The following is an 18,869-nucleotide window of genomic DNA, read 5'->3' as shown; positions in this document are numbered from 1 at the left end:
TGACAAGTAATAAAGATATTAGAAACGAAATAAAATGGCTTTTAAATGCGTAGAACAACAAGCTAACCGGCCGTGTCTATTATCTCCGCAATATGAAGATGGACAGCCAAAGCGATTTATTCGGCAGATGACTTCTTTCTTCGTGATAAACATTATTACTGCAGATCGACACGTAGCGTATTTGCTTGCTGCTCTGCCGTCGAAAATCTACAATACCTTGGAAGAATTAACAGTACCTGAACTGCCAGAGGACGTTTCGTACGAAGAGTTGGTGGTGAAACTTGAAACGTTGGAGATAAGAAAATCATCGTTAATCTCACGGTATGAATTTGGGAAAACTTATCGTGGCATTGAAGAATCGATACAGAGGTTTGCGCATCGAGTGATTCGAGCAGCTCAAGAATGCAAGTTCTTGCCTTCAGAGAGAGACGGGAGAGGATGCGTTGAGCTTTGACGATTGCGTCAAGACTGCATTCGTAATTGTACAAACCAGATTGGATGCGGCATGTTTATCTGTGAATGAAGAGGTAAATGCAAGTTACCGAACAACTGGGACAGTAATGACAAATCATATTCGGAGAAAGAAAGAAATGCGATGTTTCAATTGCGAATCATTAAATCACTTTGCAGGTGAATGTACCTCTTTATGCAAGAAATGCTCGCATAAACATGCTGCGAAGGACTGTTACAAACGTCGACAAAACCAGGAAAACTTAAAAGGGACGAGTTCGCATTAGGTATTACTACAAGAACTCGTCCCGAAACAGTACTTCCTACTATCGACTTGGTGATAAACGGAAGAAAAGCCACAGCACTTGTAGATACTGGTTGCTCGCAATCAATCATCACCAAGAAGCTACTGCCATCTAACTACAAAGTGATTCGTGTAGTGGATGTTGCAACAATGGGCGGAATGATTTGATGTGAGGAAGTTGTTGCTAAAATACACCACCCAACGAATGGGTGCCTGCTTAATGCATTGGTGTTATGCGTGGATGAAGTAATAAACAAATACGACATGATTATGGGCATGGATCTAATAAAGTCGTGTGATGAGCTGAAAATTGGCACTGGGAAATCAAATTCTGTAATTCTCTAATTAAGTTGTCATCGACACCCCGCGTCGCGACTGTTGAAATTGGAACAAGCAAAGCTTATTTTGATGGCAAAAAATGGATTGTTAGTTGGGAGTGGGAGAACGAACCTAAAATGAAGAACAGAACAAGTCAGTATAACGTATCTAATCAACATCGTGAAGCGTTCGACAACGAAATTAACGAATGGATCAAAGAAGGCATACTTGTCAAATATGACGAAAAAAGTATGGGCAAAGCTAAAGGATTACTACCATTGATGTGCGTCATGCAAGATAACAAAAAGAAGATAAGACCGGTGCTTGATTATCGCGAACTCATCGCCTATGTAAAAGCCTCTACAAGGGATGCGGATGTTATCAACGATGCAGTGAGAGATTGGAGACTCATGAGTACAAATAGCAACGATTCTGTGGTGGATCTAAAAAGAGCATACTTACAAATTCATGTGCATACACGACATTGGCCTTACCAAACTGTCATTTACAAAGATCAACGGTATGCACTCACACGTTTGGGCTTCGGTCTGAACCTAGCACCTGTGATGATGAGCTTAATATTACAATATGTGCTCCAACAAAATTCTGCACTCGCAAAATCAACAAGAGGATACATTGATGACACTTTGGCAACCAATGGAAACGGAAGAATGCTGGTGGCACATTTGAAGAAATGGGGTCTTCACGCAAAAACACCTGAATATTTTGGCAAAAAACCCAGTTCGTGCACTAGGATTGGAAGTAACAGTAAATCCGTCTACAAAGGAAATGTTTTGGAAGAGAGGTCGCGAAATTCCCATTATAAAAAATGTACTCACCAAGAGAGAGATATTCTCATTGTGTGGTAATCTGGTTGCTAATCTACCAGTTGCTGGATGGTTGAGACTCGCATGCAGCTTTATAAAAAGATGTACTAACGAGGCAGGTTGGGATGAAACTATTACGGATAAGCACGTTAATGAAATGATAAAGGAGGTCGTGGAGAAAGTCATCAAATGCGATCCAGCCAAAGGCGTATTGGAATGTCAAACCAAATGCATCCCTTACTGTATGGTGTGATGCAAGTTCGCTGGCAAAAGGTTGTGATAATGCAAGGTGGCAAAAAAATAGAAGATGCGACATGGCTCCGATCAAAGTCTGATGCAATGCATATCAACGTAGCTGAATTGGATGCATGTATTGAAGGTCTCAATATGGCATTATAATGGAATCCAAGTGATGTCTCTATCAAAACTGATTCTCATAGTGTATTCAGCTGGTTGAATTCCGAATTGACTCGTGACAAACCTGTAAAATATGCTGGACAATGTGAAATGCTAATCCGACGAAGGCTTCAGATATTTGAAAAATTGGTCGAAGATTATGCCATAAATGTAAATGTTACATGGATACCAACAACAAAAAATGTCGCAGATGAACTCACACGAGTGCCAGCTAAATGGGTAAAACACAAAGTTGCAACACAAGAATGTATTATCATTTATAAACACGATAATCAGCAGGTTAAAAAAGTTCATTCAATAGCACACATGGGAGTTTCCAAGAGTATGGAGTTATGCTCGCGTGCTGGTATCCACGTTAACAGAGAAACAGTGAGACAAGTTGTCGCTGAATGTGATGAATGCAATTCAATTGATCCTTATGTGGTTTCATTGGATAAAGGAAATCTTGCTGTCAGTAAAGTGTGGGAAAGAGTAGCCTGCGATGTTGCTCACGTTGATTCATTGCTTTATCTCACCTGTATCAATTGTGGCCCAAGCAGATACACGTTATGGTCACCATTAAGCGATGAAAGTGCAGCAATGGTTGTTCAATCGTTAGAAACAATATGGTTATTGCTTGGACCTCCTTCCGAAGTTCTCCTAGATAGTTGTAAGTCGTTTAGATCTCAGACTATGCAAGCTATTATCGAGCTGTTGAAAAACCATCTGGAAATGGAATTGTTGAAAGAGTTCATAACACAGTAAAAAGAACAAACGCGAGAGCAAAATGTGATATACCCATGTCTGTATTCTTAATCAACAACGTTCCATCAAAACACGGCACACCTTTTGCAATCTTTTGCCAACAATACAAACGCGTCCGAATTCCTGGAATCGATAAAGTTGAATCAACACAAAAACCCCTTACTAAGTTTCAAGGATGGAAAATTGGCGATAAAGTGTGGGTGAAGCCCAAGCATATGACGCCGTGTACATGGCGATGGTTAAAAGGAAGTATAGTGGCACTACGTAATGGTTTGACCGCTGAAGTTGAAGTTAATGGGCGTACGTTACCACGACACTTTTCTCATCTGCAGCATCGTTGTGAGGACAAGAAAGGAGACATAACAACTGATGACGATTACGATCTGACACTGGTTAAACCTCCCGAAACTAACTTAGAACGCGTTGTAATCCAAGTTCTCAAACAAATTCCCAGGACAATAGTGCAGACCACGCTGGTCAAAACTATCCAACAAATTGTGAGATAGAGACACACCCTGTTCGATTCACTCGCTATGGGAGAAGAGTGTTTCCTAATCGAAAGTATCATGATTATGTATGAGCTCTTGGTGAGCTGGGGGAGATGTTGTGATTTTAATATGCGTCAATAATGTGCCAATAATTAGCTTTGCTAATTATTGACAAGATTCACACGCTGCATAATTTTATTATTATAACGGTTTTTATAACGATTGTTAATTGTTGACAAGAGTCACAAGTGGTATGTTAAAATGCTATATATAGCAAACAATTTTTTTTGTAAAGTCGTCGAGGTTGTTGACAAGTAATAAAGATATTAGAAACGAAATAAAATGGCTCTTAAATGCGTAGAACAACAATGTTGAATCATAGAAAAGTACTAGAGGTTGAGCTGATTTGTCACTTGTGCGGCACTTTTTGGTGCAATAAAACTCAGCGCCTTTAACATATCGGTTTGGTACGCATTTTTGACAAAGCCAGACCTTGCATTTTGAATTTTCACACTGATACCATTCCATGTATTGACTTGTTGAAGCTTCGCCTAAAACTTTGCGGCACTTTTTACACTTGACTTGGTTTGCAGCTGTTATTGTTGTTGGAGTTGCTGTTGTTGTTTGATTTATTTACTGCTCGTCATTAAAGCTTAGTTTAGGTTGTTTTTTAGCTTGCTTTGCTGCTTTTTTGCTCTCAGCATCTTTCAATTGACTTGGTTTGCAGCTGTTATTGTTGTTGGAGTTGCTGTTGTTGTTTGATTTATTTACTGCTCGTCATTAAAGCTTAGTTTAGGCTGTTTTTTTAGCTTGCTTTGCTGCTTTTTTGCTCTCAGCATCTTTCAATCTTTCGAGTATTTCAGGTTTACTGAGACACTCCCCATCGAACCTTGGTTCATCTACATTTTTTCGTTTTTTTGTGTCAACGTGTTCGATGTGAAACATTTGTTGCAAAGCTGCTGCAAGCGATTGGGCCGATTGCAAGTGTTTCTCAACCTCTTTTTGAATTTCTTTTTGAATAGCCGGAGTTACTAGACAATTGAAGGTTGTTTGCAGGCGAGTTGGCTTTGGAGGTGACTTTGAAGCTGATGCTATGCAACACATGCTGATGCTAGATGTTGTTGATATAGATTCAGATAGTAGTGGCTGAGATGGTGTAGTTCCTGGTGCTAGTAGTGGTTTTGGTACTTTCATAGATTCTGTTGGTTGAGATGATGAAGGCTCAGGTTGAGATGGCGGGGTTTCAAACGTATTAGCAATTTGCAATTTTGACTGATCAATTTTACTGATGTTGAGTGGAAACAAGCCAGTATTCTGAAATCCACTAACTATTAGGGTGCGTGTAAAAACCTCACCAGAGCTAAAAAGTTTTGCTTGCAGTCGGCTAAATCATTCTTTTGACAAGTTGCTGAACTTTGTCTCTGCATAAAACTGTTGAAGTAATTTGCGCCAAACTCTTTTGACATAACAATAAACATCAACACCTAGTGGCTGCAGAATGTGTGACGAATGAGCTGGTAAGTAAATTAACAAGATATTGTTTTTTGATACAAATAAGTACGACCCGATAGGTGACATGTGTCACATGTCTATCTACGACTAAAATATGAATGCCTATAATTGGATAACTATAATTAGAATTATTTAATTAAGTAATTGATTAAAGTAAAGATTAAATTAATTACCTGGAATTTTTTTAATGGCAGGAACTTACACGCCAGTGAGCCAATTCACAAACTGCTTATCTTCCATCCATCTAGATGGAGATATGGCGTAAACGGCATCGTCTGAACCACTTAAACACCAATTTCTGTATAGGCGTTTTTTTATTTAAAAATAATATATGGAGCAAGACTGTATAATGGATTTTTTCATTTTTGCCAACCAATTTCAATGGTTGTTTTGCACCACACCGGCAAACTATATGTTGCTTACCTTGATCACCAGAAAAGCCAATTTCATCAAAATTCCCCCAATGACATGAAGTATTTTCATTGATTCCTGCTTCGTTGAATTCTCTTTGCAGTGTGTTGAAATACTTTACTACTATTTTTTCTTGCAAGAAGCGGCTCTGAGTGATGAAATATTGCCTATGGCCCTGATGCTTAACTTATAACTCCACCGATTTATGAAAAGCTTATACCAATCTCTCCCTGGTGTACCATTAGGAAACAAATGAGATTGACCTTGGTGTTGCAAATAGTCGGTAACTAGTGTGATGACGTCATTGTAAGTTTTACCAAAGCCCAAATCGGATAATTTGATTAGGATATCTACCAAAATTGATTCAAGTTGTTGCGTCAATCTCATGTTTGAACCACTCCCAAATGTTTCATCTATGCCGTGGACACGCCTGTGAAAAGTTGCTACTGGTATGCTGAATGATTGAGCAGTTTTGTTAAGTGAAAATTCACCACTTTGTACTTTGGCCACTGCACAGTGGTGCAGAATTGTTACATTTGAGGCAAAAATCATATCTTCACCATTTTTGAAGCTAAAACGCTAAAATTTTTGGTGAATATTCATTATACCCTGACCCACAAAAGCAGCTATTATAATGTCCCTCGTCATACCTCTGAAGAACATGCCAACAACATGAAACCAAGGACAAATGACACAACGAATAATAAACATGTGACACATATTTCATATTGACTATAAATTAATAGAACATTGAATTGATTCTATTGATTAGTCACCGGCATGTATAATAAGTTTTTGCTCGATTGGATAAATATCATACAAGTGCAGAACACCAAGAACACATAACATAAACTTACATTTAACAGACTTATTTTACGGAAGAACTTTTAACTTAATATTCTCTGGAGAACATGTTTCATTTAGTACATAGTGGTAGATTTAGTGTATAACATAAATAAATTCTAAAATACAGGCCCGCCGTGAGCCTTTGCGGCGCCCAGGGTCAAAATTTCCCAAGCGCCCTACTGAAAGTGAAAGCTGATCTAATGATCCATATTTCAATACATATAATAAGCCATTTGATAACAAATCAAAGAGGATAAAAGAATATAGAATTTTTTAATTTTAATTAATGAACATTTGAACAGTTTATTTCTAGATAATTGCAATGGTCTTTTGACTTGGTTATACACTCATACATAAAATGATAAAGTCGACACTAGAACATGGTAGAAACAGACCAAAGACAATCATTAAACACTATTGGATGTTAAGAGCAAAAATTTGTCTAGAATACAACAGCTATTGTTGTTTCAACTTCAGAGGAAATTGATCTTTCGAGCTTTACTCATGACGAATTTGGAAATCACTTCACCGTAGCATAACTTTTTGGCAAGATCATGCTCAATGGAAATAACCAGAAGATTCGTGAGTCGTTCTTGGCTCATTGTAGACCTTAAAGCTGTCTTAACTAGAGCAAGCTTACTAAAAGATCTCTCGCCTTCCGCAACAGAAACAGGGATGGTGTTGAAGATGCGCAGCAAAATGCAGACTGATTCGAAGAGCGGCTGAAGACCTTTCTTGTATATTCCATTCAATAACGTCATGGAAGTGAGAGATTCTTTTGGACCAAAAAGATTGGATCGCTTCAGAGCATCGAGGTGGCGGACCTCTTCAATAAGTTTCTCTTCCTCAACATCGGTCGCGTAGATTTGTGCCAAGACCTTGCATTTCTCCTCCAATTGGATAGGTGCTTCAACACTTTCTTCTGATTCTTCTTCATTTGACATAACAAGAGATTTCAATGACCACAAGAACAAAAACATATTCGTCGTCTTCTCAACAGCTTGGAATCTATCGCTGACCTGCTGAATAAGAGTATCAAGAGCGGTATTGAATACGCTCACCTCAAACTCTTTTGCTTCGTCTTCATGGAAATGAGCGGTGTTCCTCACCTCTTCGTGAAAGGTCTTCCTTTTTTTCGTCCTCTTCTTCACAAATTCTGATTGAAAACCAAAAGAAGCAAGACCAGATGCTATCAAACGTGCCTCATTAAAGATGCTGGTCCAAGATGATCTCAGTCGATTTAGATCTTCAATAAGAGTCTTAATGAGTTTCATCTCGTCGTCCAAGGAGATATTTTCTGATTGGAGTGCAAGGCTCACGTAGTTAATTGATTGAAGAGTTTTATACCAAAAGGTTGTCATTACGATGAACTCGAATGAATGAACCCACTTCTCCAGAGATTTTACTTCATTCAATTGATCAGCTGTTAAATCAAAATCGCGGAGCTTTTTCAAAGATTCGAGGATTTCCCTGGATCGCTTGGCTAACGGCTTCACGGCCTCGATTCGCGCACTCCATCTGGTTTGCGACGTTTGATGAAGGGACAAACCAGTGGTTTCAATCAAGACTTTCCACTGACTAGGGCTTCCACTGAAACGATTGTAAAGTGACTGGACTCGGCCAAAGTAGTTCTTGACTTCAACCGAAGATTCAGCAGAATGAACACCAGCAAGGTTGAGACTATGAGCGCTGCATGGCATATAGAGAGCTTGAGGATTTTTTTGCAGTATAATCGCCTGTACTCCTTTGTATATACCGGACATGTTCGCTCCATTGTCATATCCTTGACCTCTGCAGTTTTTGAGATCGATTCCATTTTGTTCTAAGACGTCCATAATAAGCTTGGCAATGTCAGCACCTATCTTTTTTTCAAGATTCTCGACCCTCAGAAAGCGCTCCTTCACGGTCCATCTTTTGTCAGTACCAAAGTATACAAAGCGGAGAACAAAGGTGATTTGCTCGGTGTGAGAGACGTCCGGAGTCCCGTCCACAAGAATGGAATAGTAGATGGCCATATGAGCTTCGTTGATGATGGCACCGTGAACAATTCCTCCGCACTCTTTGATGAATTCATTTTGAGTGCTCCAGCCCAAGTAATGGGCATTCATTTTGTTACCTTCTTGTTGGCAGCGGGAAACTTCTTCTAAGTGTAGTTGGAGAGTCTTGTTGTGGTTGGCCAAGAGCTCTAGGGTAGCTAGAAAGTTGCCATTGTCGTCTTCTCCAATCATTTTTGATGAACCTAAAAATTATAATAATAAGACAGATTTATTTAAAACAATAAAGAAGCATTTGTTTTATTTTATGATGATTCTATGATGATTTTATATCATGATTTATGAATATTATAACATATTTATTTAAAAGAATAAAGTAGGATTTGTTTTATTTAATGATTTCCAAAATATCTAGTTAATCTTATAAATATAAGCTAAATAGATTTAAAGATAGTCGGTATCACAATAGCATAATTGTAAATAGATTTACCTCTGAAACTAAGGTTTCGTGACGCTAAAAAAAGAGTAACATTTAAGATGCATCGTAGAATTTCACGCCACCTGGCTGCTTCATTTCTTATCGAGTTTTCAAGAGCTGCATCTATTCCGCTTTGATTTTCTAAGCTTTCTAGCGCCGTTTTCCATTCTATGTAAAAGTTTCGATGCTGGGCGTTATTCTGGTGACTTTTGACTTTCTCAGGTAGCTTGTGCCAGTTGCAGCTTATTCCATCATTCCATCTTAGAAGGTGCGACTGGTGTCCGATCCCAAAAGATTGTTTGCTTCCAAACAGAGAACACGGAAAGCAAATAAATGATTTCTTAGATACACTCCAGACCAGCCAATCTCGGCATGTCTTCTCCCCGTTGAGAGAAGTTTCGTAGAAAATTGATTCAGGAACCTTCTTCTTATTAGAATCTTTCGGGAAAGCTGAAGGATTTCGAGGAAGCCTTTGTAGAAGCACAGAATCTCTTTCCACTTTGGAAAGATGTGCTGCCCACAAAGCTGGATCATTGGAAGGAATGGTAGCGATGGGTTCTTCTGTTGGCAACACCTGAGAATAAAAAAATCTTATTTTATTAGCTTAAAAGTTTATTAACATCATTTCTTTTAAAGAGGTAGAACTTACCAAAATATTCTCTTCATTCACAGCTACCATTCCGATTTTTGAAAGGGGCTCTCCCGAGCTTTCAGAAATGTCAGTGACATCGTTTTCAGTTCCAACCTATAAAAATAAGTTAAAAATTTATATAACATTGAATTAATCAAATGGGAAAATATCCTTTCACGGGGAAAACTATTTACTACTTGAATCGATTGACTTGGCAGGAAAGAGTTTGAAGCAGTAGGACTTTCATCTTCTCCTTTTTTTGTAACTGTAATACCACAGTCTTGAAGAGTGCGTTTGTTCTTTTCCTCATTCGCAGTTCTTTGAGCAGCATTCTTTCTTACTTGACAACCAGAATCTTTCTTTTTAAAACCAGACATGTTTTAATTCTTTTTGAAACAGCATCCGCTCATAAGCAAAGAACTGTTTGAATTTCTTCTTGATTGGGTCTATCAGACTATCACATCGATATCACGTGTTTCAAAATTGTTTCAAATTTAAGAGATTTTAAAAATTAGAGAAATAAATTTAATAAAATTGTTTTAATATTTTATATCAATATCAAACTACTTGGATTTAATCTAATCTCTTTTTTTAATAAAGTAAAAAATCTCCGTTTTTAATTGAATGAAAATCTCCGTGCACTAAAGTTATTTTAAACATTTACTTCAGCGGGTTGTTAAATTAATCATTAGTATTCACTTTATTTGCGAGTTTCCGCTATATAAAAAGAATCGCTTTATTTAAAACTAATGTTTTGAAACTTTCAAAACATTAGTTTTAAATACAATAAAAAAAGTAATTAATGCTTTAAAACTAAGAAATTAGCATTACTTTCGATTTGAAAGTAATGCTAATTTCTTAGTTTTAAAGCATTAATTACTTTTTTTATTTAAAAAGTCCAATTATGAAGCACTTCATTACAAAGTTGAAAATTTAAACTAAAAAAAATTGACCGGCCAAATAAAGCAATTGACCGTCTATTATATGTTTTAGCTCAGAGATGATAAACGGCAAAAATCTTCTCGCCTCCGCGTTTCTTCCGCAGCTATTGGCAGCCGCTTCCCAAAGCTTTTTTTGCCTGCAGAATGTTCTGGCTTCCACCTCCAGATGCTTCCGCCTCCCAATTGGAGGCCGCCGTTAGAACTTTGTTTTGGAGGCAGAATTTTTTGGATGCCACCGCCAATCGGGAGGCGAAAGCCACTGGGGGACCGCCGTCAGAAGATATTTTGGAGGCAAGTTGATTTGGAGATCGCCTTCAGTGGCTTTCGCCTCCCGATTGGCAGCAGCAGCCAGAACTTATTTTTGGAGACAGAATGTTTTGAAGGCCGCCGCAAATCGGGAGACGGAAGCCACTGGCGGCCGCCGTCAGAAGATATTTCGCAAGTAAGTTGATTTGGTGGCCGCCTCCTGTGGCTTCGGCCTCCCAATTAACTGCTGCCGCTAGAATTTTTTTATAGAGGTAAAATGTTTTGGAGGCCGCCGCCAATCGGGAGGCGGATGCCACTGGCGGCAGCCGTAAGAAGATTTTTTGAAAGTAAGATGATTTGGAGACCGCCTCCAGTGGCTTCGACCTCCCAGTTGGCTGCAGCCGCTAAACTGGAAGCGAAATTTTTGCCTCCCGCCGCCTGAAGTTGAAAACAAAGGGACAAAATTTTCATTAAAAAAAATTAAATCTTTAAATTGCTTGTTAATTTAAAAACGTTTGTTTTTAAATTAACAACCAATTTAAAGATTAATTGGATTCAAATATTGTAAAATTGACATCAAAATTGTGTTTTATATGAAATTTTTTGCCAAACTTTGACTATTAAAAAATTATGATTTTGTCAGAGTGGTTTTTTGTTTTTTTATAGCTATTAACAAAATTTGAAGTTTTATATTTAAAACAAGAGTTAAAAGTTGGAATTATTAAATCCATGCCATAGGCTAAAAAATCTTTTCGACGAAACTTAATAGAAAGTTAATTTTTAGTTTTTTGATGGGATCAAAGTTTGAACTTTTGAACAAGTCGTTCATCGGTTGAATTAAAACTGTCATTTTTCAACCATAACATTAAATTCTTAATTTTACTCATTAGATATTGTTAAAAATTCTTGACAAACCCAATATTCTTAAATGGTCATTAAAAATTTTAGATATTAATATCGGTTTTAATTGAATTTTTTCCAATAATCAAAATTTTTATGAAGATTGATTTTTTTTTTTTTTTTTTTGAAAATGGAAAATGCGCAATCGTCGAATCAAATATTATATTAAGGAGATTTTTTTTACTTGCTGAAATTTCCTGTTTGCAATAAATTTTTACTACTACGTTTTAGTAAAATAGTAAGTAGTAAAAATCTCATAAAACTTACGGTCATCATCAGGTATTTATCCCCTAGTTAGAATATTTTGCGGCAAACACGTATTTTGTGGCTAACGTGCATTTAGCGGCAACATGTATTTTGCGGCAACAAGTAATTTGCGACCGCGTTGTATTTTGTCATTACTTTTAATCGCTTTAAAGATTGTGGTTTCTTGAAAAGCAATAAAGAAGCGATTCCATTTCGTACGAATAAAATTAAAATTTTCTCTTTTAGATTTTTAAATGCATTTTATTATTAAAAATTAAACGCCGCATACTGAATTAGTTGACGTTTGTATTTTTTTAAAAGACAAAATAATCCAAAGACAGCTATTAGTAAATGGTGTTGATAAATAGAATTTTCGAAGAAAAACAAAGTTATTCATAGTTGATAATAATGAGTTTTGTCATCTAGGTAAATCTGGCGATAAGGTAAACAGTTTATATATTTATAGTTGTTTATACTACTTATATTCATTTTATGTTACCAATTGTGTGATACTAGCTTAATTTGGCTTGCACTTTTGTCGTGTGGTGCAGTTTTTAACTTAAAAAAATTCACAATTTTTGAAAATAACATATTACTTATGGCAATCGAGTCAAATCAATCATAACTTTTTTTATGTTAACTTTTTAAACTGAAACGATTTGTAACAATGGTTTCACTTGAAGGTTCTTTTTTCAGCTTTTTGAAAGTTATTACATCTTGAAACAAAAGTGGCATTGTACTTTACCATTCAAAAATTTTTGAATATTTTCTGTGGTTGAATTGAATTGATGCCTATGCGGCCAGATAATGCATTTGCCTCATTGGAAATATCATAAGCATCATTCAAAAACCTAATTATGTGGTGTTGCTCTTCTTTACACCTCTAAACAAAAATTTAAAAAAAGACTCTTTAAAAATTTTGAATTTTTTTTTAGTTGAAAACTGCACCATACAAAAGTACATCCAAACTAAGCTAGTATCGCACCACTACAAAACACAATTGAAAACTCAATGCAATTACTTTAAACAACTATAAATATATAAACTGTTTACCTTGTCGCTTTCTTACTAATTATTTACCCTATAGGTTTCCCCACACGTTGCAACGTTTAAAAGTATTGGCAAAATACGTGGTTGCAAAATAAATTTGTACATAAAAATACAGTAAAAACTTAGTATGAGATTTTTACTAAGTAAAAAAAAAGTGGGAGTCAAAATCTCGCACTTTACCGGTACGATAAAGTTTTTTTGAAAAGCATCTCTAAACGATGGAATTTTCATTGTTCGAATTTCTTATTCATTAAGGTTCGAGTAATAAGCAATAGTATTTTTTATTTTTTTTTAGTTAACTTTTTTTTCTGAGAGATTGATTAAGATAAGAATGCAAAACACACGAGTAAAAGAATATTTTTTGACTGAAAATAACAGATGGAAATGCAAAGTGTGCGCAGAACAAAAGCCAGCAATTCTTGCCGGAAATGTTTCTCATCTCAAAAACCATTTGCATTCAAAACACAAGGATATTGCTATAGAACTAGGAATTTCGGAAAGGAGGAGAGTTCGAAATAGTAATCATTATGAGGGTAGCGGTGAAGAAAATGCTATTTTCGTTTCGCGTAAAAAAGTTAAATTTGACTTCGATATCAACGATACAGTAAGAGACTTCATAAAATCGATTCTGATGAGAAATTTGCCTATGACAGTCGCTGATGACATAGGGAAGAATGAGATGATTAGAAAGGCTCTTCAAGCTTTTGGTGTGAGATGGAATCGTCAAAAAGCAAAAGAATTTATTCTTAAAGCTGCTGACCAAATTTATGAAATTATTGCAAAGGATATAGAAAATTTATATCCATCATTAATGTTTGATTCAGCGTCTCGTTTCAATACAAATGTTTTTTCTGCAAGTATTCGGTATACAAAAGATGGAAAATTGTACGATCGAACTTTGGGAATGCTCACTCAGCACGGACGGCAACTTGGAGCGGTTTTAGCTGATCAGCTAATTACTCTGATTGCGAAAGTAGGGAAAGGGGCGGATGATATTTACTCAACTTGTTCGGATCAAGGTAAAAACATGATCAAAGCTTCTGATGCTATCAGAGAAATGCAAAATCAAATGATCGTTTGTAATGAATTTGTTGAAGAAGCACAACAGTTTGATTTTGAAGATTTCGATCTGCTTGACCGAGTCAATTTTGAAGAAGAACTTGTAGGAAATTCTGAAGATACAGACGATGGGATCGAAAGGCTATCACATACTCAAGAACAAGAGAGAAAAGTAAATGTGTTAGAAAACAATAATGGTGCAATCTGTACCAAAATGTTTTGTGAAGCGCATGTTTGCCAATTAGCTGCAAAAGACGTAACAGAGCCGTTTGAAGCCACTCTTGCTGAAATAAGAAAATTTATAAGAAATACACAAGCGCCTAAATATGATGCAATTTTTGCTGATCTCAAGAGACCACGCAAAGATATTGCTCCGAGATGGAGTAGTACTTACATCATGGTATCAGACATGTTTGAAAAACTCGCGATATATGAACAAATCGGGACTAATCGAAATAACCGCGAGCTAAGATTAAATGATGAAACCTGGAAATTTATTGAGGAATATGCAAGAACATTCGAGCCGATATTTTATGCAATGAAGGATTTTCAAAGATCAGACTATACCATGTCGGACTTCTTTTTACGATAGATGAGAATGGTGATGAATTTAGAAAAGATTGCCGATGGACAAAATAATTTAACATCTTAAACTTCTAGAAGCTTTAAATTTACGTTCGCAAAGGTTTTTTGAATGTGATGCTTTCATCGCTGCTCTCTTACTGGATCCTCGTTTTGCATGGAATAGTGCTAGTCATGAAGTTTTCAACGATTTATTGAGAAGCCGTGGAGTAGATCATCTACTGAAGATTCATCACTTTGTAAACTCACAAAGACAACTTGCTGAAACTGCTCGACAGCCTGAAAATTTACAAGATGAAGATGAAGAACGTTTGAATCAACTTTCAGGTAGAGATTTTACTATCATTTAGTAATTGATATTTAACCAGTATTTGATACCAAGCGGTTTATTAAATAAATTTTATTCAATTACATTAAAAAATCAAGAGTTTCCACACTGTGTGTCAATAAAAGTTCAATACTACTCAATAACTTGATATTAATGATTTTCGTCATCGTAGAGTATTATTCGTTTCTTCCAATTTTTTTTTTTTTTTTTTTTTTCTTCACAAACCAAACAAAAGTAGTTTAACCTTTTATTGATTTAAGGTCAAAAAGTCAAATTTTAAACAAAAGTTTTTATCTTTTAAGTGTTTGAAAAACTTTGAAACTTTTAATGATTCGATAATCAGTTCGATTAGACAATACTTGTTTGATAAACAAATAATTGGTATCTCTTCTTTCAGGAGGAGGTCAACGTCAAAGCATAGATTTTATACAAAACACAAGAATTCATCAGCAAATAACAAATATTGTATATAGTGAGCCACGTATTGGTGTGAATGAGAATTTTAATATTCTTGAATATTGGCACTTAAAACGTGATGATCCTAACTGGAAGGAACTTTACAATATTTCTCAAGTTGTTTTTGGTGCTGCATTTTCTCAGGTCAAAGTTGAACGAGATTTTAGTAGCTTTGCAATGGTCTACACCCATTTGAGAACTCGGCTTTCGGATGAAACATTAAACGCGATTTTAGTAGTTAGACAAAGTTTGGATTTGCTTGACAAAGTCAAATTCTCTTTATCACGTTAATCATATGTAAAAAAAGATTCTACTTAATCTTAGTTGTTTTAAAATGGAATATAAAACATAACCCAAACTTTAATTCTTGTCTTTGAACACTCAGTAAAATTGACTTTTGTTTCGATGATTAAATCAATTTTTATTTAAGTTTTATGTAATAGAAAAAAGTACCAAAATATTTTATTCGATAACTTTTAATAAAAACCAATCTCTGACAAAGTCATAATTTTGTTAAAATACTCAAAATTTGGCAATTAATGTTATAAAACGATTTTCAAGATTTCCGTATTTTGGGGAGGCGGACGCCAATGGCTGCGAAAGAAAAGTGTAGTTGAGAATTTTTCCGTCTTTTATAAACTCTGCTGATAGCTAAATAACTATATTCAACTTGCATTAACATTGCTAACTGAAACATTAGAAAATAATGACAAGGCAAGTCCTTGATTAATAAAAAAAACATTTAGTCCTTAACAAGTTGATTAAAAAAACCACAATGAAAACAATCACAGTGTTGTGGTGTTTGACGTCATTAAAAAATACTTTTATACTTTTTTTTTTCTTGAAGAACGTCATCACTGTTGTAAAAAATGACCAAAAACTACTTTGAGCTGACCCGAGAAAACCGCTTTGACAGGGTGAAACTACAATGTTTCCTGACTCCAAAAATGTAAAATTTGAAATCTAACTATTTCGTCCGAGAAAATAATTTTGATTTTTAGTTTTTAGTACTTTGCACAATAGGGCAAAATGACAGCTTTTCAAATTTTGCATTTTTACAGCATTCAAAAACTCTCCAAAATTAGCATTTATTACTCTAAAACATAACAGTCTATATAGCAAGTATAATTTGTATTTATTTTAACTCAGAAGATAAAATTTTACCTACAATTTCATGGTTGAACTATATTATAAACATTTTGTTGCATCAAAATTGTAAATAAGCTAAAAATTCCGGGAATAGGCAGTGAACATGTTTGTTTTAAGTTTTGCATCAAAATTGTAAACAAGCTAAAAATTCCGGGAATTGGCAGTGAACATGTTTATTTAAAGTGTTTCACTTATCAGTTGTGTGAGAAAAATTTCAAAATGCCAAATTTTTCAAAAAATCATGAAGATTGTCGGAAATCTGTCTGTGTCTTGTGTCTGAAGAAGTGCTCTCGAGAGTTGACACAGTTCCTTGTTGAAAAGATCCTCAAGCATTACCATACAAGTCTTGATTTGACTGATACCAGAGAGCCAAGAGGCATTTGTGACTCATGTCGAACAATTCTTCGGAGAAAAGATGAAGGAAAAGATGTTAACCTGCCACCTTTGTTTCCTTTCTCATCTATAAAAGTTAGACTACCAACAAGAGATCAAGGTTGCAACTGTCTTATTTGTCAAGTTGGACATTTGAAGTTGAATGAGAAGAGCCCAGTGGACTATTCTAAACCTGTGGAAGATTGTACCCCTCAAAGATGTGGTGATTGTTTGAGTCTAGTTGGAAGAGGTCTGCCACATCAGTGCACTCCATTCACTTTTAGAGAGAATCTCAAGCAGCTAGCTACAGCTGATCCACTCGCTGCAGAGCAAATAGCTATTTAAGTCATCTCTACTAAACCTTCCACACCTGGTGGTACTGCCAAAATATCGCATCCTATAGGCGGCCCACCACTTAGAGTTAAAACAGGTGATACTTTTATATATACATATAAAGATGGCAGGTTCAGAGGGAATACCTTTAATTTTAAAACTTAAAATTATAAAAAGTGTTAATATAATTTCATTTTTAGGAAGCTCAAGTGCAAGAGCTCTTTTTCCTGAACCCAGCATCAAAACTGAAGATCTTGTACAAGTTCAGCTAAACACAGGACTGTCCAACCTTGGCATGAAGAAATTGGCATTAACCATCAACAGAGTGAGTGACACCAAGATTGTGGAGACTAGTTTTCTAGCTAAGTTTGAAGCCATTGGCAAACAGTTGTCTGAGTTTTTTACTCAAACTAGCATCCAAGTTTTATCAGAGAGTAACTCCACTGACTTTGTGGTTGTGCATTGCAAGGATCTTGCCGAGCTTTTGAATGAAGTCCTGCTTTCTCGAAGAGTTTTCCAGAATCATATTGTCAAGTTGGGAATTGATGGAGGTGGAGGATTTCTGAAAGTTTCTCTTGGCATCATGGAGTTGGATTCTCACTGTGATTCAAGGTCACCACCACGGAAAAAACTTTTAACTCAGAGGACTGCCAAAGACAGTAGTGTAAAGCGTCAAATGTTTGTGGCTTTATCAGAAGGACTACCAGAAAACTTTGAAAATGTGAGGCAGATCTTGTCTTTAATCAAGTTAGACAAAGTCAACTTTGTTGTCTCATGCGACATGAAACTTGCCAACATCCTTTGTGGCCTTCAGAGCCATGCAAGTACTCACCCTTGCTCTTGGTGCAACACAGAATCAAAGCATCTTTCTCTATCAGGATCTTTGAGGACACTAGGCTCACTTGTTGCCTGTTATCAAGAGTTTGCTAAGTCTGGTGGTGATATCAAAAAGGCAAGATCTTTTGGCAATGTAGTGCATGAGCCTTTGCTATCTGGTTCTGAAAACAAACTCATCTTGGAGCTCATACCACCAATGGAACTCCATCTTCTCCTTGGTGTGGTCAATCACATGTACAAAGCCATGACAGAAGTTTGGCCCAATGTTGTCAAGTGGCCCTCAGCTCTCCACATTCAACAAGAACCATACCATGGTGGGCAGTTTGCAGGGAATGCCTGTCACAAGCTTCTCAGCAATCTTGACCTCCTTCAAAGAATTGCAGAGACTGAGTCTGCTTTTCAAGTCTTTGGAATCATTGATGCCCTTCGAAAGTTTAAGTCTGCGGTGACAGCATGTTTTGGTATGGTTCTGGAGGATGACTTTTCTGAAAAAATTGATCGCTTCAGAGACTCATATTTGGCAATCATGAACATCAGTGTGACTCCAAAAGTTCATGCTGTTTTCTTCCATGTGAAGCAATTCATTGAGATCAAAAGGGCTGCCTTGGGGATCTTTAGTGAGCAGGCAACAGAATCAATGCATCATAATTTCAGCTCACATTGGCAGAGATACAAAAGAGACCGCAATCATCCTGAGTATGCAAAGAGGCTTCTTCCATGTGAAGCAATTCATTGAGATCAAAAGGGCTGCCTTGGGGATCTTTAGTGAGCAGGCAACAGAATCAATGCATCATAATTTCAGCTCACATTGGCAGAGATACAAAAGAGACCGCAATCATCCTGAGTATGCAAAGAGGCTTCTTTCATGTGTTGTGGACTACAACAGCAAGCATTTGTGAAGAATCAAATATTGAGAAGAATTTATTTTATGTACCATTTGCTCTTTATGT

The 18,869-nt window shown here is 36.3% G+C and overlaps 1 protein-coding gene across 1 annotated transcript; it reads right to left on the bottom strand.

Moving 5' to 3' along the window:
- Positions 1-6,578: 6,578 nt before the first annotated feature.
- On the bottom strand, positions 6,579-10,183 carry LOC145190840 (zinc finger MYM-type protein 1-like). Its single transcript, XM_090066995.1, has 4 exons — positions 9,615-10,183; positions 9,439-9,534; positions 8,802-9,363; positions 6,579-8,556 (listed from the first exon to the last, which is right to left on the bottom strand). The coding sequence occupies exons 1-4, from the start codon at positions 9,795-9,797 to the stop codon at positions 6,791-6,793; spliced, it is 2,607 nt and encodes an 868-aa protein (XP_089923121.1). The 5' UTR covers positions 9,798-10,183; the 3' UTR covers positions 6,579-6,790.
- Between the last annotated feature and the right edge of the window lie 8,686 nt (positions 10,184-18,869).

This window comes from Hydra viridissima, unplaced genomic scaffold, assembly GCF_058129835.1.
Source record: "Hydra viridissima isolate aposymbiotic clone 2 unplaced genomic scaffold, HvirCarnegie_v1 scaffold_11, whole genome shotgun sequence".
Taxonomy (NCBI): domain Eukaryota; kingdom Metazoa; phylum Cnidaria; class Hydrozoa; order Anthoathecata; family Hydridae; genus Hydra; species Hydra viridissima.
The sequence above is the reverse complement of the archived record's forward strand: the minus strand, read 5'-3'. Positions and strand labels throughout refer to the sequence as shown.